The sequence below is a fragment of the Budorcas taxicolor genome, chromosome 16 (assembly GCF_023091745.1).
Source record: "Budorcas taxicolor isolate Tak-1 chromosome 16, Takin1.1, whole genome shotgun sequence".
NCBI lineage: Eukaryota > Metazoa > Chordata > Mammalia > Artiodactyla > Bovidae > Budorcas > Budorcas taxicolor.
In genome coordinates this window covers 80296840-80322720 of record NC_068925.1, presented here as the reverse complement: position 1 = coordinate 80322720, position 25881 = coordinate 80296840, and the positions used below count along the sequence as shown (strand labels likewise).

The 25881-nt window shown below is 55.6% G+C and overlaps 2 protein-coding genes across 3 annotated transcripts in view; both read right to left on the bottom strand.

Annotated features, from left to right (window-relative positions):
- Nucleotides 1-13291: 13291 nt before the first annotated feature.
- Nucleotides 13292-14416, bottom strand: GPR25 (G protein-coupled receptor 25). Its single transcript, XM_052654273.1, has one exon. It carries the CDS (start codon nucleotides 14414-14416, stop codon nucleotides 13292-13294), a length of 1125 nt encoding a protein of 374 aa, XP_052510233.1.
- Nucleotides 14417-21287: 6871 nt separating this feature from the next.
- Nucleotides 21288-25881, bottom strand: part of CAMSAP2 (calmodulin regulated spectrin associated protein family member 2) — a 96923-nt gene continuing 92329 nt past the window's right edge. For both annotated transcript variants that reach the window (XM_052653600.1, XM_052653601.1), the window contains 2 exons: nucleotides 25039-25157; nucleotides 21288-24420 (listed from right to left, as the gene is read on the bottom strand). In XM_052653600.1, the coding sequence (XP_052509560.1) occupies nucleotides 24115-24420; nucleotides 25039-25157 (425 nt within the window). In that variant the 3' untranslated portion in view covers nucleotides 21288-24114. The remainder of the gene's footprint in view (nucleotides 24421-25038; nucleotides 25158-25881) is intronic.

Below are 25881 nucleotides of genomic sequence, written 5' to 3'. Positions count from 1 at the left end.
CAGGGTGCAGGAGCCCCAGTTACAGAGACTCCGGCGGGCAGAGCAACTGTGAATCGGATGGCAGCCCTCCCTTGCTTCCTGGGCTCCCCTAAGCCTTCAAGGACATTGTATGAGAAAACAGAATTTTTTGCCATCCCAGCAGGCCCAGGACAGAATCAGACTGGTTTAATCAGAATAGGAGAAAAGTGGAAGCAGTGACAGCCTTTATTTTGGGGGGCTCCAAAAGAACTGCAGATGCGACTGCAGCCATGAAATTGAGACACTTGCTCCTTGGAAGAAAAGCTATGACCAACCCAGACAGCATATTAAAAAGCAGAGACATCACTTTGCCAATAAAGGTCCGTCTAGTCAAAGCTATGGTTTTTCCAGTAGTCACATATGGATGTGAGAGTTGGACCATAAAGAAGGTTGAGCGCTGAAGATTTTATGCTTCTGAATTACAGTGCTGGAGGACTCCAGAGAGTCCCTTGTACTGCAAAGAGATCAAACCGGTCAATCCTAAAGAAAATCTACCCTGAATATTCATTGGAAGGACTGATGCTGAAGCTGAAGTTTCAATCCTTTGGCCACCTGATGTGAAGAGCTGACTCACTGGAAAAGATTCTGATGCTGGGAAGATGAAAGGCGAGAGGAGAAGGGGACGACAGAGAATGAGATGCTTGGACAGCATCATCGGTTCAAGGGACATGAGTTTGAGCAAACTCAGGGAGACAGTGAAGGGCAGGGAGGCCTGGTGTGCTGCAGCTCAAGAGTCAGGCACGACTGAGTGACTGATAACAGCAACAGAAGAAATAAAGGGGGCACCCCGGGGGTCTGGTGGCGAAGGAACGCAGGGGGTGCAGATTCAATCCGGGATCAGGGAGCTAAGACTCCACATGCCTCATGACCAAGAAACGAAAACTTAGCAGCAATATCGTAACAAATTCAATACAGACTTAATTGCACAAAAGAAATAAAGTAGTAAGTGTGTCTTGAGAACCCGGATTTGTAGGTTGAATTTATAGCAATCCTGTCATCTTCCTTTACAGATAAGGAAACTGAGGCCGAGGGAAGCTGAATAGTTGAGTTAAAGGCACACAGCAGCCAGGGGCTGATGTGGGACTGGAAGGTGGGCGTCTCTGATGCGAGAGCCCTAACCTGTGGCTGTAAAACTCCAGACGTGTAAAGGGACCCGAGACGGAGAAGGCAGGGCTGCGGTCTCCAGCTCAGCCACTTGGCGTAGGGGGCAGCGGAGGGCAGGGCAGCGCAGCAGCGCCGGTGGAGACATGGCGAAGTCGAAAACTCAGGCTCTGTCTCAAGGGGTCCGGCACCGCAAACGTGGTCCCGAAGAAAAGACAAAGCGGGAAACGCACATTTCCCGTGTGAAATCAAATGGTACGCCTTCGGTTATCTTATTAAAAATCCAGAGGAGGCCTGGACCTGGGGGTGGGAGGTGTTGCTCCGCCCCGCCGCCCTAGGAGCCCCGAGCACCCGGAGACGCTGGGCTTGGGAGCAGAAAACGGGTCTCCCCGGGGCCTGGCCCGCTCAGCCGTGGAGGGAGGGGCTGCCGCTTGGGAGAGACCGCGAGCGGACCGTCCGCCTTCGTCCCCGCCCACGTGGGTGAAGAGGCGGGGCGGGCCTCCGTCAGATCAGGGGGCGCCTGGTGGCTGGGCGGGGCCCGTCTGCACCCCGACCCCTCCCAGCGCGCCCAGTGGAGGGGCCGGCGCGGCCCCGTAGACTCGGCCCTGCGGCCTCAGGCCCTGCGGAGGACGAGGACGGGGCTCGCCTCCCGCCCGCCACGGCGGCCCAGACGGTGCCCTGCGGGCGCCCTCGCCTAATCCTTTTGGAGACGCCAGGGTGACTCGGAGCCCAGGTCCCGGGTCGCCCCGGACCGCGTGCGGGGGCGCTGCCAGAAGCCGGAGCCCTCGCCGGGGAGTGACTCCGCACAGAACCCTCCTGGGGGTCAAGCCCGGGGGCTTCATTCCTTTTATTCTCAAGGGACGGGAACCGACCTGCGGCCGGACGCGAGGCAGAGCCGCTGCGAGTGCGGGGCCGAAGGGGCGGGGCCGGGAGGGAGCCCACCGCCCGGGGCGCGGCAGCCCCGCGCCGGGTCCAGGCCCCGCCCGGCCGCCGGCTCATCGCCGGCGCCGCCTCCCGTCCCCCTGCCCCCTTCCTCTCCCGGCCCTGCATCCGCACCGCGGGGTCTCAGCACCGCCTCGGCCCCGCTCCGCCCGCCGCGACCACCGGGGCCGACGGTTCCCGGCCTCCGTGCGCCGCGGGCGGAGCGGGATGGGGCGCCTGCCGGTCCCGGCGTGGGCTCAGCCTCCCTCCCCGCCCCCGGGACCCCGGCCCCCGGCCCCCGCCGCCCCTGCACCTGCCCTGGGACCACGTGTCCAGCCTGCCCCGCCGCCCTGGCCGCCCCCTCTCTCCTTTCTAGAGACCCGGAGAGAATTGGGAACTCGAAGAAAAGAGAGCGCGTTGCGTTAAAAGTAAAACAACCGCAGACATGAAGCTAAGCAGCAGCGCAGGGGAGGCGGGCGTCGCGGGGGTCTTTGCACTGGAGACCAGCCTCCAGCCCCCAGGACGCCGGGCCCTGGGGCGGGCCCAGAGGACGCTCTGCGCAGAGCTCCCCCCGTGCCTCCCGGTCTGCACCGGGAGCGCTGTCTGCGTCAGCCGGCAGCTGGTGGACCCTGTCCCTCCCGATTACTCCCGTATGGGGGCGGGGGACGTGGGGACAAGGCCCTGGGGGCAGACCCCCGCCACAGAGCCTCCGGGTGCTGCCCCAGGAAAAGGCTGAAGACTGGGCAGCTGGGCGGGGCGGGGGTGGGGGGAGCTGCTGCTGGATGTCGCCAGCACTCCAGGGACCTCCGCCTTTCTCAAAGGTCTGGGCTGGAGGCGCCTCTAAAATAGACTGGACGCCTCCCCCCACCCCCGCCCCCAGGGCTTTTCATCACTCCACCGCCAACTGAGCAGCTCAGGTTCTCAATTTAGGAGAAATGTTGAAATGCATGTGTTTTGGAGTCGAACAGCCTCAGTTTCTTGCTCTGTAGAATGGGGGTGATGGGATCACTCGTGTGGTGGTGATGAGGGTGAAGAAATCATGCGGATGAAGCGTGCTCTGCTCACAGTAAGGTCCCAATAGAAGGTGGTGATTTGTTAAAAGACGTTTTCTCAACGCTCCGGTGGTCTTGCCTGGAGAATCCCAGGGACGGGGCAGCCTGGTGGGCTGCCATCTATGGGGTTGCATAGAGTCGGACATGACTGAAGCAACTTAGCAGCAGCAACATTCTTATCTTGAAAAAGTTTTTCTTCTTTCTCACACTCGAGTCTCAGGAAAAAACTAACAATATTTCTGCACGATAATTGCATTTTCATGTTCCAAACCTGTTTACCGGTGGCCAGGTTTCACTTCCTCTGGTTTAGCAGCTCCAGGCTTCAAAAGGCAAGCCCCCTCCAATGACCAGGCCACCGGTTTGTGGCTGTGGCAACGGCTAGCTGAAAACAGGCTGGTGCGTCACCCGTTCGGCGCCTCTCAAACTACCCAGTGATGAGGAAGCAGGGGAAGGGGTGTTCTGAAGGGAGGGTGTTTTGAATTGAGGTCGAACGCCATGGAGATGGTTCTTGAAGGCAGCTACATGTGACCTTTGCCCTCCCGCCCCAGAGCTGTGGTCCCAGCTGCTCCTGCCCCCAGCCTCTATGACTGGGGGAGCAGGGCGACACATCTCCATCGATTTGTTCATATACATGCTCACCAAAGTGTTCTGGGTGGTGTGATCGCTCTGTGGGGGGCTTGTGGGTTCTGAAGAGTGGCGGAGAGGCCCCAGACAGGCCTAAGGGTGGTGACATGACATGTGATGAGCAGAAGCCCCCAGGCTGGGACCAGAAGGGGAGGATGTCCAGTGTGTTCAAGAAACCTCAGATGCTTCACTGTCGCCTTGGATGCTGAGTGGTGGGTGGTTGCCACGTTCTCACCTGCTGTGAGGAGCTGGGTGAGAAGCAGTGCCTGTGCGTCCAGAGGGCAGTGAGGGGTGGGGGACGCAGCGCCTGAGCTTCGCCAGGTCTGCGTGAGCTCGGGTTGCGAAAATGTACTCTTGTGTATGTGCAATTTCCGAGTAATTAAAATAGTTCAAAACCTAATGAGAAGATTTCCCAACGTTAGTAAAGCAGAGTCAATTAATAATATAACAAACTCCCATTTATCCATCATCTATACTTAGTAATTACTGGCATTAACGTTTGTTTCCACAGTTTATTTTGTCTTTAGTGAAATATTTTAAACAAAATCCCAGGCTTCGTAACTTATCACTTCTAAATGTTTCAGAGTGCATCTCAGGAAAAAAAACCAACCTGGACCGTTTTCTTCTATAGTTGTGTGACTGCACCACTGGTCCTCAGTGCCGCCCAACCACGTCTGTTCGGAGTCCTCCAGCTGCCCCACCACTGCTCTTTAAAGCCCGCCTGCTTGTGTCCAGATCCAGTGCGGCCTGCGCGTCGCATTCTTCTCTCTTAGGTTTGTGCGGGCCCCTCCCCGCCCTGAGCTTTTGCTCAGTGGTGTGAGTGGCCTTTGCTCCCCGCCCTGAGCTTTTGCTCAGTCGTGTGAGTGGCCTTTGAAACGACTGCTCCTCCTCGTGTTGCGCTTAGCTCGTTCCTGACCCCGCGTTTCCCTCAACGCGCAAGTTCAGCCTTGACTAGGATGCTGGCTTCTGTTTCGGGTGAGAACACCTTGGCAGGTGACCTACAGCCCCGAGGTGGAGCTGACCAGGGAGTTCCGGGTGACGGCGGTCCTCCACTGTCCACTGTTTCCCCCTCGTCACTGGGAGATAATCTCACTGTGAGGCGGCCTCGGGGCACCCAGCCACCCTCCAGCTCCTGTCAGCTTCCACCGCACGGCTTCAGTATCTGTCCATCTAACAAACACCCACCACTGTGGTCTGAGTCATTTCATTAGCGCCTGCAAAAGGAGATTTTCTATGTCTATTTAAAATAATTTTTTTCTCTTAAGAAGTGATAAGCTCCACATGATGTGAGCAATTGCCTTCTTAGTGGCCCGTTCCCCGTGCAGACTGTGACACAGGAAACCCCCCAGAGGACGTCCACACTGGTTTGTTACGTTTCACAATAACCTCCCTGTTTGCACCACACAGTGGGGCACCCTCGGCAGGCTCTGCTGATGTGTCTTTCCTGGCACAAGTCTGAGAACACGGGGTGCGTGTGATCTCCCGGTGTGGGACCCAGAGAAGCAGCTTCCTGAATGTCAGCATTTGTGAAGCGGCAGAGGCGTGAACTTTCTTTGCAGACCCCTTGTAAGTTGTTTGTCTTTCTCTGGCCTCCTGTAAGTGGGCTTGTTCATAGCAGTGGCTGGTATGCTTGAGTTTGTGTGTATCTGGAGAGTTTTGCCTTGACATTAATTTTTAATGGATGGATATATGGTTTTACCCTTTGCTGGGTGCATTTTATAAAAGTTTATATATTTAAATATATATAAGTAAATATATATCATACATGTAATAAATATATATTTAAATATTTATTTTTTAAGAGCAAAAACTAGGTAAGTCTCTGAAGAACAGGCTGGGCGCCCATTATGGGATTGTGGGCTCTGTGGGCTGACAGGGAGCAGAGGGGTCCCCTCACCAAGCCCCCCCGGGCTGGGTCTTGCCCACAGCTGCCCGGCTGTCCAGCAGTGGACGCAGCGCCTCGGCAGAGCAGTGGCCACAGGGAGGCCCTCTGTCTGTCCCACCGCAGGGGCCGCTCTGGCCTCTGCAGGACACTTCAGGTCCCAGGGACCACACGTCCTGGGTCTGCTCACAGGCTTGCCTGTGAAATCAGTGATGTACAAAAGTGACTCGGTCACAGGACAGACTGCTTCGTATGATTTTCAGTTTCAAGAAAAAGAAAAACAGAGCTTTAGCCAAGTTAAAGGTCCACACGATTTATGTCCCTCTTTGATGCCGTGAGTTTACAGCTCTGATCTTTCTGTGTATGGGGCGGAGACTCAAGGGATCAGCTTGTCCTGAGGAGGGGTGGGAGTCTTTAATTTCTCTAGTCCCGTGGTCTTGCACACAGGTTGGCACATGGTAAACGAAAAATAAAAACCCGTTGAATCAGTGATTTTGAGAAGAGAAATCCCAAACTGAGGTATGACTCACTTCTATCTAATGAATGTCTTTCTTGGGTTTTTTGTTCCCAATAATTACAGCAAGCGTACAGTGCTCACGCTGGGTCATACTGCCCTTCACAGATGAACAGGACTAGCTCTCACACTCCCTTCATGATAAAAAGCACTGGAGGTGAAAAGAGATGAATGGCAAAGGCGGTGAGGAGAAGACTGAGTCTTGGACCCACGGAGCAGCTGGTGTGTTTCATAGTCAGTACCTTGGGTCTAAAATAATAATAATTCAGATTCACAGTCTATTTGATTTTCTGACAATCTACCACCTATATGCCTGAAGAAAAGGAAATTGATTTTCTTGTGCAATAAATGAGACAGGGCAGATTCATCAGCCTCTACTCTGCTACTGTAAATGGATGACTTATTTCTACTCCTGCGATAGAGAAAGAGGAGGACCTGCCAGTTACCAGCGTTTTTATGGGTTTTTTTTTTCCTGGCTACAACAAATAAAGTTCCTGAAACAATAAACTGAAAATAGGCAGTGAAGCAGATGAAGCATATTAAGTCCCGACTATCTTTTCCTGAACTTTCCTTGGTTAGCAGCTATCTAGCTGTAGTTGTACAGAACTTCTTTTTCAAATTCACATTCTAGAACACAAAATTATACTTAATTTTTCTCATCATTTTATATGAATAAAATTTGAAATGAGTTTAAATTTTGGAAAACAAACAATAAAACACTGATGACAACTCTGATGAGCGCTTGGTTACGAGGCTGTTGTGCTACGTTTCAAAGCGCTTTGTTGTTGAAACTGCTGCTACCGGAGGAGGTGGGGGGGTTTCCCATTAGAAGGAGCAGGAGGGTGAGATGGGTCACCCCGGCCCGAGGGCGGGAAGCCCCGAGGAGGGCCGGCCGGGGTGGCCTCGGGACCCCTCACCCAAACCAGCCCTGAAGTGGGAGGAGGGGATGCCCACGGGCAGCAGACACCGCAGAGCGGGCGCGGCCCTGCGACCATCTGGCTGTGGAGCCCTGCTCGCTACACGGGGCAGCCTGGTCCAAACGCCACGGGGACGTCCACGTGGCAGCTAAGAACACGGCTCATGACACCTCCTGGAGAAGGAAAGGCAGAGACCCTTGCAATGGCAGCATCGTGACCCGGGACCATAAGGGAGGAGGGCCGGGGGGCAGTGAGACCATGAACACAGCGCGGTCAGGCTGCAGGGACCTGGGCCGGCTTTTACCCTGCATGGGCCCTCGTCTCTCGTCAGGGGGATCACAGGCCTGGGAAGGTCTGAGGCAACAGCTCCTGTAAAAACCAGAACTTTGAAAAGGCGCACTAATTGAGCCTGCCCTCCAGCCTGCTACAATCCCAGCTCTGTGACCCTGTGGGCACAGGACTGGGCATGGGGACAGCCTGGGCGCAAGCAACTTGCTTTAGGGTGTCTGGGCGCTGGGAGATCGGAGGGGAGACAGCAGTGCGTACACCAAAGACAGTCATTCTCAGAGCAGGGCGGCTAGATTAATCACCCCCCAACCCCCCACTGTCTGGCACCTCTTCCTGGGGCAAACCACAGCCTCGCAGACCTGCAGCTGCTTCGCAGGCAAAGCCGAGCACCTTCTCCCGCTCCCCCCCAACCCCCAGCGGGAGAGACCAGGGCAGCGAGGGGTGGGGTGGGGGGCTGGAGGCACCTGCCTCTCCCAGGCCTACCTGACCCTGCCCTCAGCACGCCTGGGACGAGGCCCACTGCCCCTCTTAGTCGGCTGCCCAAGCAGTGTCTCCTGGCGGGGGGCAGGGAGCGGGTTGTATTGGTTTGCGTTGCTCAGAGAAACAGGATATACACACAAGACACTTATTATAAGAAACTGCCCTCGCGGTCACGGAGGCCGGGAGGCCCCAGGGTCTGCACGCGGCGGGCTGGAGGCCCCGGAGGTCCCCTTCCCCGTCCGGCGGGAAGCAGGAGAGGCCTGGTGTCCCAGCTGCGCGACCGCCTGGTGGAGGGCCGTCCGCGCTCCTCAATCTTCGAGTCAACTGTCATCCGAAACACCAGAACAGCCTGTGACCATGCGCCTCTGGCCCAGTCAAGCTGACGCGGGAAGTGAACCGTTCCGCTGACCTTCTGAGAGCAGCGGCAGGTCCAGCGCGGTGGCCTTCCCCCCGGGGCACCCTCTGCTTCAGTGCTGACGGGTGAGAAGCAGGGAGGCAAAGCTGGCAAGCCAGTGGAGGCGGGCATGGGCGCGGGCGGTGGCCCAGGGTGTGGGCTTTGAAGTCCTGCCCTGTGCGTCTCTCTGTCGAGTCAGCAAACCTTGGCCTCTGAGTTCCCATCTGTAAAATGGGGGTAATGATACAAGTCCGCAAGGCAAGTTCCCCGAGCTTTCCAAGCCTCAGTTTTTTTGTCTGGTGAACAGGGAGAATGCTACTGTACCCGCCATAAAGTTGCTGGGAGGGTGATTAGGAGACCTAAAGCCCTCAGCACCTCTCCTGTGGTGTGTTCTCAGGAAATATTAGCCATTATTTTAACACCTACTTCAGAGCAATATTGTAATGATACATTGTATAACAAAGGTCTTTGAAACAATATGATAAGATGGTCATACTGTATTTTTTTTTAAAACTTGGGAAGACACCAAATTGGCAAATACTATTTTTACGATAATAATGCCTGCTGTTTGTTAAGGGTGTGGTGAGCAGGCACTCACAAGCCTCCAGAGAGAATGTAATTTTTTTCACAATTTGGCACAATGCACCAAAGTCTCAAATTGTTCATAACATCTGATGAATAATTTCACTTCTAGGAGTTTGTCCTGAAGAAAGAATCAGAAATGAAAATAAAGATTTTTGTACAAGAATGTTCATCACAGAATTACTTAAAAGAGTGTAAAATTAAAAAAAAAAAAACTTTGAGGGCTTGTTAAATAAAGGTGGTTATATTTCATATGTCGCCAAGTGCAGGCCACAAAATACTATATACACAGCATACGTTCAACGGGACTTCCCTGGTGGCAGAGACCCAGTGCTCCCAACGCAGGAGGTCCAGGCCAGGGAATCCTGCACGCAACAACTAAGGCCACATAAGTAAATAAAAATAAATATTTAAAAAAGATGTATTCAATAAACCATTACTGAACTCCGATTTTGTGCCAGGCACTCTTGGGCACTCAGCAGACCCAGTGTTGAGTCCCACATAGATTGATCACAATTTAGCTTGGAAAAAGCTTACCTGTGTTTTATTATAACGTAATGTAAGGTGCTCAGTCGTGTGTGACTCTGTGGCCCAGTGGGCTGCAGCCTGCCAGGCTCCTTTGTCTGTGTGTATTATTAAAATACAGAGAAAAAGAAGGTACATTTTCACGGTGGAATAATGAGTGTTTTCCATATTTTTCCTTTATATTTTCTTATGATTTCTTTTTTCAAAAAACAAAGAACCTGTATTACTTCAAAAGTCAGGAGGAAGCTTACACTTTTTAAGGGAAAGGCCAGGCCTAGGTGACCAGTGGTGTGAGCTGGGTGTCACACGGGAGGGGTGGCACGGCCGGGCAAGCCGGGATGAGAGACAGCACAGAGGCTTGAGCTGCCCTGTGCTTCTCTGTGCCGCTGACCGAGCTGCTTCCAAGCCGGGTCCCAACGAGGGTGAAATGAACTGATCACTCCTGCCTGCCCCCGGGTCAGGAGGACCAAGGAAGCCCCCTTTGTGTGCCTTTGACAAACACCTGCCGTGCTGCAGGACCCCAGGGTCGCCTTCCCCGGCCTGGCTCTCCCCATCCGCCTCTTGGAAGAAGCAAGCCTTGGCTGGTGATGGGCGCATGCAGGGGTCTCACGCCCACTCTCCCGAGATGCAAGATGCGAGGGCGCCTTCAGTGAGCCCTCCGGTGATGGCAGGAGGGAGAGCGGTCGGACCTCCTCACCTCCTCCTCCCGCCCACCCAGCACCTCTGCTTTCGGCTCCTGGGGGTCTTTCCACCCTTTGCCCCCTTGGACGGAGCTGGGGGTCTTGGCGGGGGCAGCAAGTGGTCAGTAACTTCTTGCAGGTACCCCAGCCGAGGCAGGGCAGGATCTAGACCCCGCGGCTCTGACAAGCGGGATGTCCCCACAAGGTCCAGAGTGGTGCGGGGCTGAGTCATATCACCGAGCCGAGCTTCTCCCGCCCTGCCATTCCCGTGAACTCTTCAGATCACTCATCCTGGGCCTGGCGACCACACGGTGCCCTGAGACAGGGCCCAAGAAAGCCCAGAATTAGTCACCAGCTCAAATCAGAATCACACAAGCCAACGTGCCCGGCCTTTGCCCAGAGGTTGACCTTAAAAAAACCCAGAGATGCTCCACCCCATCTCCGCTGCAGGCCACAGCTGGGGGATGGTGGGGGGCAAAGGGCGGGCAGCAGGCCGGGACCGGCTCACCCCGAGGGCAGGGCTCCTGTGGTCTAAACCCGCAGCTCACAAAGCGCGTTCGAGGACACGGCTTCGCTTGACCCGTGAGGAGCCCGAGCAGAGCGGACAGAAGCGTTGTCCTCCACGTGAAGAAGGGGGGCTGGGGGCGTCTGGCCGGGGTGCCCCAGGAAGGCCCCACTGGGGTCAGGCCAGCTCTGGCCTGGGTCCGCCGTTAGCCTCAGCCTGGGGGCACCGTGACTGCTCCTTGTTCACTGCCCTTAAAGAAGGCTCCTAGAGGGGCTTCCTGGGGGTCCAGTGGCCGAGAGTCCGCCTGCTGGTGCAGGGGACGTGGATTTGACCCGTGGTCCGGAAGACCCCATGTGCCTCGGGGCAGCGGGGCCCGTGTGTCCTGACGACTGAGCCGGTGGGGCTGAGCTCCGCCCCAAGAGAAGCCCAGACCGCAACTGCAGAGCGGCCCCCGCCCTCCGCAGCTAGAGACAGTCCGCGCGTAGCAGCAAAGACCCAGCTCAGCCGATAAGCAATCAATAAAACTGTTTAAAAAGCTCATAGAAAATTTCCAGACAGAGAAGTGGAGGGGCCTTCCTTTGCTGTTGCCCTTTTGCAGATCAGACAGGCAGTGCAGCACCCGCCCCCCACCCTTACCCTTCCCACCGTTTCTTACGATTTCATATTACAACGGGATCATAACGGTCACTCCCCCGACAGGTGCTTCATGCATGTCCCCTTCCCCACCAGGCACAGGGGCCACAGCAGGGGCAGACATCCTCCCTTGACTTATGGAGCTCACGTTCTGATGCGAGAGACAGACAGAAAACAGACGGCTTCCCGTTAGTTGAGAAGAGACACCCATGGCACTTAGCTTGTGCCAGAGAAAGAAAGAAACAAAAGGTGGTTTTACCCAAAGCACTCTGCGGTTCCTAATGTTTTGCACCAACAGCACCAATGCTAACAATGATTTTATGTCCTCCAGGCTTGAAGTGCGTGGGTGTGTGCTTAACTTGAGCAGTCGTTACCCTCTTTTTTGTTTCGCTTACCAGCATTTTCCAGTCTCCCAGCAGTGGGAGGGAAATGCTGAGTTTTGATAACTTCTGGTGAGGTAGGGGGTTGGAGGTGGAGAAGCTTCCTTTCCGTCTGTCTTTGGGGAGCTTGGTGTACCAGCAAATCGGGAGAAGCAAGGTGGCAGGCCTTAAGATGGGGGCTTCGTTGGAACAGCCCAGGAGAGCAGCTCTGCTGTGAGCTGGGGCCTCGGCATGTGACTCGGTCATTTCTTGTCTCAGAGAGTGACGGGGAGGGTCCGAAGGGCCACGGTGCACTGACCTCTCCAAGACTGAAGCGTCTGGAATCAGTCCTGCCAGCCCGGTGACCCCACGGCTGCAAGGCCTGCCTCCCTTGAGGTGTGGGGGGACAGGCCTGGGTGTGTTTCTTCCCAGTGTTACCTCCTAGGGCAGCAGATGGGCGGTGTGAGTCTGCTCTAACCCAACGGCCCCAAAGGCTGCCCTCCATGCCTGGAGCAGGCCTGGTGAGATCGGCTCTCCAGGAGAATTTCTGAGTTCTTTCCTGCACTGACTGACGTTTCTTTAGGCCATATCTGCTTAAAATATAAAGGCTGAATTCCCAACCCCTCCAGAAACCCCCAAGGATGCCACAGACTCAGAACACGGACGCCCTTCAGCATTTGTCCTGGACGGGCCCAAAGGGAGTGAGGAGAAAGCTCCACCAGGATTTGACAGCCACAACGCCACACTTCCGCTTTGAAGTGACACCTGGCTGGCAGCTGCGCTCCAGTCTTTTTCCCCTCCCTCTCTCTCTGAAACCTCCAAAATGGGAAACATCCTTTAAAATAGGAAGAAGAGAAGACAGGCTGCCCTCCCCGGGGGCCCACGGTGGGGCCACTGTTCTTAGCCCAACTTGACACCAAATCCCCACCGCTTTGAGGTCAGCCTCAACTCCTGGATTGAGTTTTGTCTGACCCAGTGATCAAGTGGCCCCCTCACACTCATTTCAGTCCCTTACACTCAAGTAAAGGCAGACACAGCTGTCGGGTGAGGGCAGCAAGTGTTTATTGAGAAAGGGGAACTCACACTGCGGGGCCCAGTGTCCCAGCCGGTCAGAGCATCCGAGTGCCCGGGGACAGATGCTGGAACCCTCTGTCTGCAGGGAGGCACCCGCCCAAGTCCTGGGTGAGTCCTGCGGCTTCTTGGGAGCTGGGGAGATGAAGGATGGGCCTCCTGGGGTCGCTGGCAGCAGGAAGGGGTGAGCGCGACAGCACCGTGCTCCCCACGTTGTGGTGAGTGTTGAAATTGAAGATGCGGACGCGTGACCCAGCACAGCCACCAAGACGGCAGAGCGCAAAGGTCCGGGATTCTTTGGAGAGGAGCCAGAGAGTTCGGCTTGGAGAAGGTATTTCTCAGCAGGCAATGGCAACTGTAGGGACCAAAGGTAACGGGCCGCCGAGACGAGAGTGGCCTCTGGGCGTCTCTCCCAGGGCGCAGAGCAGGGAGGCCACTTCCCTTTCCGAGCCCGGGTCGGTGTGGCAGGTCCATCTCGCAGGACGTTTACTGCGCTGGAGACAAAGCTCAGGTGCGCACTGGGCGGAGCAGGAGGAGAGCGGGTCTCGGGAGCCGGGCCGGGGGTGGAGGGGGGGGGGGACGCTGGAAGAGCTGAGATTTTGGGAAAGCTCGTGAGGGAGACCCCGGGAGGCCCCGCGCACCCGGCGAAGCAGTCCGCTGCGCTCGGGGAGGTGGGGAGGCAGGCGGCGGTGGGGGGCGGCCCGCTTCGCTTCCCTGCGCCACCCGCAGCCCGCGGGCCGAGCAGCTATGGGCCGACAGCCTTGGGGGCGCTCGCCGTCTGGGCTCGGCCGCCCGCGCGGGCCGGGCTCCTGAACGGGGAGCCGTCGTCGCCGGAGAGTGATGACGCCGAGCTGCTCCAGCGCGCCGGGCGGTCGGCGCGCCCGCAGGCCCCGCGCTGCCGCAGCTGCGCGCGGAACGAGCGGTCCAGCAGCAGGTAGATGAGCGGGTTGGCGCAGCTGTTGACGAAGGCCAGGCAGGTGGCGACGGTGAGGCCCCAGCGCAGCGCCAGCAGCAAGTGGCAGGGCAGCGGCAGCGCGCCCAGGCTCGCCAGGTGGAAGACGGCGCGTAGGGCGCAGAAGGGCAGCCAGGAGCCCACGAAGGCGCCCTCGACAGCCAAGATGATGCGCAGCGAGCGGCTCCGGGCGCGGCCCAGGTGCGGCGGCCCGCGCAGACGGCGCGACACGCGGCAGTAGCAGACGACGGTGACGGCCAGGGGCAGCACCAGGGTCAGCAGCAGCAGCAGCAGGCTCAGGCCCTGGAAGGCGTCCGACGGCTCCTCCCCGCACTGGCTGCCGAGGCCCCCGCCGGGCAGCGGCCGCAGGCGGCGGAAGGCCAGCGACGGCAGGCCGGCGGCCAGCGCCGCGGCCCACACGCCCGCGCAGGCGGCCAGCGCGCAGCGCCGGGAGCGCGGGGAGCGCGCGGCCAGCGGGCGGCCCACGGCCAGGTAGCGGTCCACGCTGAGGCCGGCCAGCAGCAGGGCGCCCGCGCAGCGCGTGCCGGCCAGCGCGAAGCTGCTGAGCTTACACAGGCCCTCGCCGAAGGGCCAGCGGCCACCCCGCGCCGCCGCCGCGGCCCACAGCGGCAGCGTGAGCAGGAAGCCCAGGTCGGCGGCCGCCAGGTGCTGCACGAAGGTGTCCACGAGCCGCCGCGGGCCGCGCGCCCCGGACAGCAGCCACAGCACGAAGGCGTTGCCCGGCAGGCCCACGGCGAAGGCCGCCAGGTAGAGCGCAGGGATGTAGGCGTGGCTGTAGGGCAGGTCCCGCGCCGCACACAACTCCTCCGGCTCCAGCTCGCCCGGTGCGCCCGACCCCGAGTAATAGTCCCAGGGCGCCGTCCCCGCGCTGGGGCTCCAGGGCTCCGTGGGGCGCATGGCCGGGGACGCCGGGTGGCAGACGCGGGGCCAAGAGGGAAGGTGGCTCTTCACGGCCCGTGCCCAGCCCAGCACCTCCCTTCCTGCCGCCGCGGGCCGAGGCGAATGGGTGGGCAGGAAAGGGTGGGGGCGGGGGAGGGGCGGGTGCCTGGGAAGAGAGGGGGGCGAGATTCGCGGTGGGGCGGAGGGCGGGGGACGTGGCTTCCCAGCTGGGTCTTTGGAAGAAAAGCTCTCGGCTGGATCTCCGCCCTGCCTCCCGTGGGAGCCTGACCTGTCCCTCATCAGTCACTGGTTTTATTTTAACTAGGAGTGTCAACGGTTTCAGGGCAGGGAGGCCCGGTAGAACAGGCGCTCAGAGCGTCAGTCCCTCTCACCCCTTCTTGGCTCCCGGCTACTGTCTGTCTCTATCTTAGGATTTTCCCCAAGGAGGTGCCAGCTGCCAAGATTCCCCTGGCCTCTTTGCAGAGCCGGCGGGTGGAGGGAGCCTGCACTTGGGGGCCTCCCTACAGTCAGGGGCTGAATACCAGACTCTCCGATGGCGTTAGCTCCCTGAGCTGCTGGGTCTGGTGTCTTAGCCCAGGGTGGCATTTCTGACCAGCTCAGGTTCTCAGGGAGCCACGGGGAGGGTTTGCACCTGAAGAGGGAGGGTCAGCCTGTCCAGATGAGGCAGCAAAGCCTGGAATCTAGACCCCAGCCCTTCCCCACCTTCCTTCCTGGGCAGAACCTACCTATGGAGCCTATGGGTGCTAGGCTCGGAGCGCAAGATGGAGCAGGACTCAGCGGCAGAGGCGTTGTCCTCAACCAGGAGTCGGGAGTTTCAGAGGAGGACAGGATCCCTTGTGGACCGAGAGGCAGGAAGGATTCAGAGAAGGGTGGGCATGTAGCCTGGCCTTGGAGGAGGCAGTGGGCCAGGGACAGGATGGGGGCAGGGTTCCCGAGGATGCTGGGCATTCAGTCGGGCCCCAGCTCCTCTTAGCACGTCCTCCCGAGAGCTGCTGCAGTGAGCTGTGACAGTGAGTCCTCCACAGAGCCGTGCCTCATTGTCACCAGGAGTGGATGAGCGGTTGGGTCATCTGGCGTTAAAAATTCGAGGCGGGTTATTTTTCCATTTTATTCCGTTCAGCCCTGTTACAGCAAGCGCCTCCGTGTGGCAGGCCCCGTTTCGGGTGTCACAGGAGATGCCGGTTTTGACCTTGGAGGGTCACTAATCAGGCCCCAGAGACAGATCTGTGTGTCCCACGTGCAGTGGCCGGCGTGCCAGAGGTCACACGTCCTGGTGTGAAGGTTAACGAAGTCCCCCTGGAGCTTGGAGGAGGGGGCAGCCCCTCTGATTGAGGAGGAAGTCCTGAGTCTTTCCCGGCACCCGGCACCCGAGGTGGGGACTGAGAGGCCCCTGGACACGCGGAGGGGGCAGAGCCCACCTGCGCCCCCAGGGCAAGGCAGTGCCAAGCTGTGGAGGGACACGCAGAGGCCACAGCGGAGCCCCGAGGTAGGCTGCCGTTGCGTGTGCAGGGGACAGGGAGTGTCAGACAGTGGACCGGCAGTGGGGACAGAGAGGAGCAGACCCACCCCAGAGGCCCGAGGCGCGGGGCTCTCGTAGCCGAGCAGGCGGGCAGGCCTGAGCGGCCGGCGGGAAACGACGCAGGCACCGTCCGCCCATCAGTCCACTGAGGCCGGGGCCGCAGAGAGGCGTGTGTGTGTGTGTGTGTGTGTGTGTGTGTGTTCTGTTCTGTGTTGATTGGAGATGGGTGACGGAATAATTCCTCCACGCCAGGCCCTTCTGAGGGCGAAAGCAGCATTAACGACCGTTGACCTGGGCCATCAGGCTGGCCTCGGCCGAGCAGACGGGGACATCATGTCTCCCTAGCTACAGCTCCTCTGTCTGTGAGACACCCGGGGGAAGAAAATGCCAAGGGGCAGGAGGGGTGTGAGCACACTGTCCCCAGCAGGGGTTACTGCACGATGGGAAAGGCTGTCGAGGGCCGAGGCCGGGCTCAGGCGGCCTTTGGCCTGCCCTCCCCACCCCCAGGCCTGGGTCTTCCCTGAAGACCCCCACTCGCAGGGTGGAGACCGGTGGGCTGCCTTCTCAGGTTTGGTCAGGCTGCTGGCGAAGGACACTCTTGTCCTGGGAGGCCCTGCAGCCTCTGCCCCTGGAAGGCCAGCCCCGGCTGCGCTGCCTCGCCTGAGTGGGGACACGTGGGGGCCGCCAGGGGCAGCTGGGGACAGGCCCCATGCCTCCTGGGCACACGGCAGCCCAGGCCCGGGGCGTGTGCGGTTCTGAAAGCTCGAGATGAACGCCCAGCTGCCGCAGGTGGACGAGAAGAGCAGCAGGGCACCAAGAGGGCCGTGGAAGCAGGGCTGGAGGGGGGGCAGACCTGGGCTGTTTATTAGAAACATCAGGCCTCACGCTTCCGGGGCCGTGGCCTTGTGGTCCCGAGTGCGCGGCAGATTCTCTCTGCTGGGGCCTGGGTGGCGGGCCTTTCTACCTTTCTCTGGGCGGCAGGAAGCCACGGGGGCCTGGCCTGCCACGTGCCCAGCCTGGCTTCAGTGATCAAAGCCAAATCCATGATGCTGGCCTCTCCGCCCCCTCAAGGGCTGGAACCAGTCCCCTCGTGGCGTCTCATCCTAGTGAGCTGAGAGTCCAGGCCCCTGCAGACGAGCATGGAGCCCGCAGGGAGGAGACGGCCTGCCTCTCTCCAGTCGCACCCCAGGGCCCTCCTAGGCCCCCGGGGCTCCGGCCGTCCAGAAGGAGAGTGGCCTGGTGAGCTGGGTCAGCCTTGCCCCGAGCACAGGCTCATCAGCTCCTGGGTTCGTGAACAGGGCTCCCTGTCACTGTGCTTGGCACAGGCCTGTGTGAGATGAGAATACAAACACAGGAGCATCCAGGGCTTTGAACTAGATGGTCTCTAGGAGGAGGTTTTTCCTTCCCAACCCCTTTATGGGCTGTATATTTAAGCTCTTACCACTGTCCCCCTTAATGTTGGTTTTTCTGTCCGATCATCTTTAACTCTTTGGGGAAAATTTTGAAAGTTCTCTCGCCTTCTTCATCACGAAAGCCTTGGTCACAGCGCAGAATGTGAAATAAGAAAAGGCGTTCTGGCCCTCCGGCAGCACGACACACCGGTGAACCTTCCAACCAGTGAAGGACATTTTCAAAACAGAATTCGTCTGTAGTCCCGTTGCTCTTAAGTTTTCCGTTTTGTCGACATCGCGTCTCAGATATCCTCCATGTCCGTATTCCTCGCACACCTGCTTCAGAGGCGAGTTTGCAGCCAGATGGTGCAGTTTCAGGCTGCCTGTCTCAAGTAATGCAAATCCACGGTTTCCTATGTTGCTGAATCTTCCGATTCCTTTGCTTTGGTCATTTAGGTTGGTTGTAGTATTTTTTTTGCAGTATTATTATTTATACAAATTTGTAATAAATAACAGCACTTACCACTTTTTTCTTCATACTGTTCTCTGAGTATAAACGCCTTTGTGAAGGACAAAGGCTATCAAATTTTTTGTGGCTTGATACAATTGCTTGCAATGATCGCTAATTGGCATCATAGGAGAGCATAGCTTCAACACAGTCTTTTAGAGATACTCATTGGTAAAATGTCTTTCCACTTTAACAGGTAATGAGGTAAAGTGGTAACTCACTTCAATTTACATTTCTTTGAAAACAGTAAGACTGAAAATGTTTCCAGATGTAATTCCTCTCATGTGAACTAATTATGTCCTTCACACATTTGTCTATTACAATCTTTTATGTGTCTAATAATTTGTATCAACTATTTATTTAGAATAAATCATTATTCCATTTGGTTCAAGTACCTTTCCAGACTTTTTCCCTTAGCTATTTAAAATTTTTGTTTTACTTTTTCATAGTGGAATTCGTTGCTCTAAGCAATTTCAGAGTTTAGAATGTTACTTTCTCTTTGATGATCTAGAAACAGTCACTTTATTTTTTGAATGTATTTATTGGGCTGCACTGGGTCTTAAGACGAGGCTTGCGGGATCTGGTTCCCGGCCAGGGGTGGGGCCTGAGCCCCCTGCACTGCGGGTGCAGAGTCAGCCACTGGACCACCAGGGAGGCCCCTTCAATCTTCTTGTTAGAAGTTTGTATCATCTTTTTAAATCCACATAAATGGTTTGTTTTTTTTTTAGATTTCTAACTTTTCCAACACCATTACATTAAAGCTATTTGTAGGAACCCCGCTGTGCCATGATGTTGAGTTCACTGTGCACACACCCACCATGCTGTGTCCTCGTGTCTGCGTGTGTTCAGTGAACAAACAGGTGGGGTTGTTGGTGGGAGAGGCTGGCGTCCATGTCCACTTTAGAGCTTGACTGCCACGTGCAGCTGGGCTCCAGCTCCCGTCTCAGAGCAGGCAGGAGAGGGCCTGAGTGACAGGGGAGGATCCCGTGGACAGCGGGGGGGGGGGGGGGGAACACCCCCACAGCAGCTCTGCACCCCAGTCCAGCCCTGCCCCCCCTGGGGAGCTGCAGGCTGGGCTGCCCTGTCTCCCCACTCCCCCGCCCCAGGTGTCTCTGCTTACAGTGGGTGCATGGTCTGAGATTGTCCTGGATACCTCCTGAGAGGTCATCCCCACCTGGGGGCTTTTGGTTTGGGCCAGCGCAGGTCCCTGGGGCTGGGGTCTCGGTGGTGAGTGCCACAGGTGAGGGGGCTTCTGCTGCAGAGCTGAGCGGGCCGAGGCATGAGCTGGTGGCAGCACGCGGGCCTGCGGCCCGTGGTGGCAGAGGCGGGTGTGTCCTCAGCCTTTGGACGGCGAGGGCGCTAGAAACGGGGGCCTTGCCTTCACTCATGGCCATTGACCGGGGGTGCTTCCTCACATACCACGCTCCCGAGCCCTCCGTGTATGTGCACGCGCGTGTGTATGCGGCTGTGCGCGCACGTGTGCCGGCATGTGGAGCGGGGAAGGGTGTCGGGGAAGGCCGGCAGTGGTCCCGCCCCCACCCCCGCCACCGCAGGCTCCCCAGCCCAGGGCCGGCCCCACCCTGGGTGCCAGGGGTGGAGCAGGGTTTCAGAAACTCTCAGGGACAAACGAGACCTGCGGCTGGGAAGGGGTAGGACGGCTCAGCGTCCCTGGGGAAGTGCTTTGGTGACTCAGAGTGAAAGTGTCTCAGGGCCGCAACCTCACTGCTGGCCTGGGGGCGGCGGGTCAGGGGTGAGAGGAAGAGGGTGGCTTTCAAGGAAAGTGAGATTCCATCTCCTGCTTCGGGGCTGGAGCCCGAGGCGGCAGGAACCCGAGAGGAGAGCAGCAGGGAAGTCCCCTGGCAGGACAGGGCCCCAGGGCGTGTTTGGAGAGGAAGTTGCAGGTCTGGGTGGTGATTACTCAGCCCACAAGGGTTGCTTGCCAGCACTTCCCAGTGGTCTCAGCCCGCCTCTGGTCACCGAAGCAGGACTGGCGGCTGGGAGGGGGCGCGGGGCGGGGGCCAGCCCCTTCGCTGCCGTGAGCCTGCCCTTCCTGCCTGGGTCCTGCCCGACCCTGCCCTCCCCACGCCATGCTGCCCATCCTAGCAGGGCGGACACCCCGCCTGTCAGTGAACAAAAGACAAGACGACGACGACGACGACGGGGTGCTTGCTCTCCAGCCGCCCCCACCTTACTGGGGAGCACGTTTTAGCGCAGACCCGGCACCATCCCAGTGCGGCCAGGTCGGCCTTGAGGCTGTGTCCGGGCACTGTGGTGAACGGGCGACGTCTGGGGTCACCCTCCCAACTCGGCACAAACGTGAGGAGCCGGGGAACCTGAGAAGGTCCTGATGGCTGGGTTTTTCTCACAGCGACTTTGTGACTTATCTCGAAATGCCACACATGCCTGAGTTTCAGTGTCTACTGGGGATTCCCCTGCCAGCTGCTGTGACCGGGCCGGGTAGGCCCGGGAGGACTTCAGTCACAGCCGGGCTGAGCCGGGCTTCTGCAGGGGTGCAGGGGCATCGGGACCCCGGTCCCCCCTGCAGAAGAGACGTCCTGGCGACTCGGGCAGGGGTTGAGGTGGATGGAGGCTAGGGGGGTGCAATGTGCGGGGACTCCTGGCCCGGGTGCCTCGGTGCTGGACCGGAGAGAAGGGAGGGAGGCCCTCAAAGGCTTGGCCTCGGTGGCTGGCGGCTGCTGGGGGCGAGGACCTGTCCAGAAGGTCGAGGACTGGTTTCTGAGCTGGCTGAGCTGTGGAAGACCGTGAACTTCTGGGTGAGGGGTGAGACAGACAGTGGTGGTGGGGAGGCCAGGTTGTATGGAGGTGTCTAGGCCTGGCAGAAAGCGCAGGGGCGGGCAGGGCCTGGGGCAGAGCCCTGAGACTCTGCGTGCAGGAGAGCTGGGGCCAGAAAGGAGGGGAGCAGCCCACCCTCAGGTAATAGCAGTCTGCAAGCTCGAGCTGCCCCCAGGCCCCAGGGACAGTGTGCGCCACCCAGAGGGCGTTGCACCAGAAAAGCCGCCGCAGCGCTCTTATTTTGAGGGCAAAACTATCTTTAGTTGGAAAGTAGGGGTGGGTTTCCCTGGTGGCTCAGGTGGTAAAAAAAAACCTGCCTGCAATGCAGGAGACGCGGGTTTTCAATCCATGGAAGACCCCCTGGAGAAGGGAATGGTTCCCCTCTCCAGTACTCTCGCCTGGGGAATCCCATGGACAGAGGAGCCTGGCGGGCTCCAGTCCAGAGGTCACGGGGTTGGACACGACTGAGCGACTAACGCTTTCCCTTCACACACTTGTTAGGTTTTTCTGTAAGTGCTCTGGTCTGAATGAGGAGAATCTGCAAAATCAAAGCGAAGCTTATGGAATGATTGTCGAGACCTGGCTCCCACTGCTGCCGGAGCTGGGCGAGCTCAGCAGACACTCACTTGTAGAGGCGCAGAGGGTTAATTCTGGCATTTTAATGATCAATTCACCAAAAAAAGGAAGAAATACAGGCAAAATTAATGCAAGGTGAGCACAAACGTTTCTGCATCACTGTGTAGAGCGTCTGAGCTGAGAACAGACAGCGACAGACTTTCCACACTGACTAAGTCAGGATTCAACTTCTAGTATTAATCACCTCTCCTGAATACCTCACTTGTTCAATTTAAACAGAGGTTGAGAGACAGGAAAACCAAGTGATGCGTTTGCCCAGGTTCAAATATTAGCCCCAAGACCCCGTATTTTAGTCGAGAAACAGAAAAGGACGTTCGGTGCCATGCTTTTATTCAAATGAAAGGGGAAGAACTACACTGCACCAGGAAGCAGCAAATGTGACAGTATCTTACAGCACAGCATCGTAAAAAACCTGTAAGCCACGCTCCCGCGCGGACAGGCAGCACACCAGACACTGTACATCGCCCCAAGTGTCCACGGAACCACAATTAAAAAGCTGGGTTTGGCTTTAAAAACAGCCAACTGAACTGTAACAGTCATAACACAACTGAGGGGGATGAAAAGCTTCCCAGCGCCTGTCGCACGGCAGAACCTGACAGGCCGCATTGGTGACGGCGACAAGGGTCTGGCAAACTCAACTGAGCAAGTATCCAGCAACGTGGCCTCCAATGAGGAGAAGCACCAACGTGTTTCCATAAGTTGATGACTATCTCCAGACTTTACGAAATAGCATAATTCTCATTTGTATAATTTTAAAAACATAATTTAAAAAAATCCACAGACTTAAATATATCCATATTCCTTCCGCATGAATAAAGTAAGCCATCATACTGAGAGCAAGGAACTCTTGTGGCGGTATTCACATTCTACCTTTAGACCTTACAGACGTCACTGGGCACACGCAGACTTGAGAACAAAGGGTGGTCCTGTCTGGTTTCACACAGTTACTTCCTCCATTGTCTTGCATTCAGTTTAAAAAAATTTAATGGCCAAGTAGTATCACCAAGAAGACTGCTTTGATAAGGGCAATTTCGTTGATTAAAAAGAACAAATTTAGTAATGTTGAAGGCTTGTTAACTCTCCTTTTGACTATTACCACATTTTGATTAGGTTCACTATTTTTTTAAACTAGTCAATCTATTTGACAATCATTTCCTTCTAATTGTGACCGAAATGGTGGTCTGAAAGGTAAAATGTGCAATCCCTCAGTTTTAATCTTCATATATTATATACACAGTATGTATACACTTAAAATAGAAGAGTTACATATATCCTGGTCTTGTACATGCAAACAGCAGATCACAAATAGTTCTGAGCTACACACATTATCTTCTTGCACAGGTACTGGAAAAAGATCTGTGAAATTTTCTTTTTTACAGTTTAAACAAATATACATAAATATAAGAACATAAATTACAGTAAAATATTGACAGCGTTTGAGAAGATGCTGATAGCCCAGACGCACTGACGCCGAAGGCCTTATAATAAGAGAGAAGTACAGTCCAGGAACACCTCACTCCTACTCTCTTTAAAAAATAAGTGGATACATCATCATATGAGATATTAGTTAATTTCTCTGAACTCAATTAGAGAAATGTATATATTTTTGTCTCTACTTCCCATTAAAGAAAACAGACTATGCATCTCATATACGCTACAATACTGTCTTTCCGTCTAAGTTTACATGTTGTCACAACACTGAAACATAACAAGGTCACAGAATCATTCAAGTCTTTTCCTGAGAATGAAGTTTTTCCCCAACTAACCCTCTGGTATGCACTGTTAAAGGAACAAAAATCACACAGGGAAGAGTTCAAATGTGTACTTAATCTAGGCTGTCCCACTTGAAAAGGATGAAAAAGAAGAAAAACTCAGAATCAGTGAAAGAATGTGAAGCTATTTTAAAATTAAAACGTAGCCCTTTGTACATGTTTAAAAACTCTAAATATAACTTTTGCATCAGTTATAAATACAACGGAAAGACCTCTCGAGAGCATGTGGCAGGAAGTCCTCCATCTTCAGGCTCAGACTACTCAAAAGTGTCGCTCATTTCTGCCAGCTTATAAAGTGACATGCTTCAAAAGAGACAGAAGGCCTTTTTGTTAAAAGAACAATCTAAATTATTCCGAGCTGGCCAGAAGTGGTGTAAAAACAGCTCTGATTTAATCAGCAACTTCTTATAACATCTTCTTGGTTAAGCTCACGTGGTTTCAAGTGAACTACAGCAGCTCTTTACAACTCCTCTTGTTTCATAGGAAAACGTTAATACTTGAGTGAATAATAAACACAGACCTGTAAGTGCTTCGCAGGGTCATTTGGCCAATGCGCTGACACTACTGAAGCACGGGACTAGTGTTTCTCTCCGAGTCCTAAGAACGGCGCGAGGTGTCTCCGCAGGCCTACTTCCTACTCTTGTGATCTCCACATGAAACCAAATACAAACGTCATCCTGGAACAAACTCCCAGGGGAGAAAAACAGCCAAATAAACCATCTGAAGACACTCATGTACATTAAAAAGTAAAAAAAAAACAAAAAACCAACAAACAAAAACACACAGCCGATGATCCTGGCCACACGCCAACTAGTGTGCGCGTGCAAGAACTCAGCACTTTGCTGCATCGAGAACCCAGCAGGCAAACCTGCACCAGTGAGCCGGACACCCGCCATCACCTGTCACCTCGGTGTGTCTCCAGCACTGCGGTCTACATTCCAGTTGTCATGACAACAGGGCTGAACGTCCAGTTTCAATGACTAGAAGTCTGTTGGCAATTAGAAAGGATTTCTATAGGCAGGAGGGATGAAGTGCAAACTTACCATGAACGTTCAGAAGCAGGTATCTCCCAGCTCCTATGCTTTAGTGGGTAGCAGTTTTTTGGGCGTCACTGGCCTCTTGGCCTGCCACAAATGGCTGTGAATGGTGATCGCGTCAACACTGGCAGAGAGAGTTTTAGCAGGTATGTGGCTGAACTGTTTCCTGTCAGAATTGTACTTGTAAAGGCCCTCGATCATCTTCTTGGTGACAGACTTCGGGCCTATCCCAGTCAGCTTACTGATCTCTTCAGTGTCTGGGCAGTAGGCGTACAGAGACCGGAACTGGCAGCCTGAGTCCCGGAACAAGATCAGGAAGTTGTTGGCATCTGACTTCTCCATTTCCTTCAGGATCACAAACAAAAGCAAAACAACAATGAAAGCCCTTAAACGTTCTGCTGAACACGAAACGTTCACATAGCTGTGCTGCATTTCGTGACGTGTAATTTAAAACAGAAACTCCTAAGCAGCTAAAGTGAGGGGCATGTAATGCAAGCCCAGCACGCTGGGACTGAAGCGTGTGCAGGCCCCTCACGGCTGAGGACCTGCTGGCTGTGCTGGAATCAAGACCCTGGAGGAGCTTCAAGGTCTGCAGGATCTGCTAAGTCCCTACCACTGACAGCCAGGCACTGGCCATCTCCTTTGTGACACAGCTCCATTTTAAAAAAGGCAAATCACGTAATCTACGCTTATGAAACGTGACTGAGTGACTCTGGGGAAGAAATTATTTTATAATTTTATATTTTCATCTTAAGTCTATGCCTAGTCTTGAATGAAATGTGCAGTCTTCCAGAATCCCATCTGAGAGTTAAGTCTGTCTAATAATGTAAACATAGTTACACACCCTTCATATGTGGCTGAAATTCTAGGAGTCCCTAAGGAGTGCTTTTTCTTGAATTGAAAGAGAAGATTCCTACAATTTTAAGACATTGCCCAACCTAACTTTCATGCAAACATGCTTACCTCCAGTATTTTTTTCTTCTGACCTTCATTTACTTTTCCAGCCAAACAGCAATGAGCTAAAGCATTTTGTATTATGTGCTTATTGGATTTTGCACTGGGTTCTTTGAAGAGCTTTGGTCCTATAAGAATTTAATAACAATAACAGTAAAAATAACTTTGCTAAATCAGAAATACTACTTATTAGTACTATTTGTGTAGCATTATTAAATGATACAATTGTCTCCACATGATCAAACTCTAACATGAAGGCTCTGCCCTGCTACGTCAGGACACAGTTTTATCTGCGGGGTTACAACTCGTGGTCTCCTCCAGCCTCCTGAGGTGGCCTGGAGGGCAGCACTTTCTGCCACTTTCCTGGAATGCTGGCACCTGAGAAGGCCCCTCCTCCCTCACACTCACCTCCTCAAGGAGGCCTTCAGTAAGTATGCAGAGAAACCAGTTCTTTGGAAGAGAAAACAATTAGCCCTGATTTGTCATGTTTACCTGTATCTGGAATAAATTACTCCCACCATGGCTGACTCAGAGCTACCAGTGGTCCTGCAGCCATGTAATTCCTGGAAGGTTCACTGTGTGTCTGACAGCCCCGCAGGTCTGGGCTCCCCCGGGGCCAGCAGACACGGCTGTTGCACTGACCTTACAGGCTGCTGGGCCGGCTGGAGCCACAGGGTAGGGAGGAAACAACTCTGGGGAAGTCAGCAAGCTCTGTCCCCTGGGCCTTCGGGGACCACTTGGGGGTCAGCCGGATGCCAGTGGGATGCGGGGGGGCCCCCGTCACCTCTCCCGCCTACCTCTCCACGGCCGTTCCCATTTTCTCTTCTGCTTCGCTGCTTTAGTTCTCACCCA

What these genes read in the sequence shown, in the direction of transcription:
- GPR25 (XM_052654273.1), bottom strand. Translation starts at nt 14,416, where the DNA reads ATGCGCCCCACGGAGCCCTGGAGCCCCAGCGCGGGGACGGCGCCCTGG.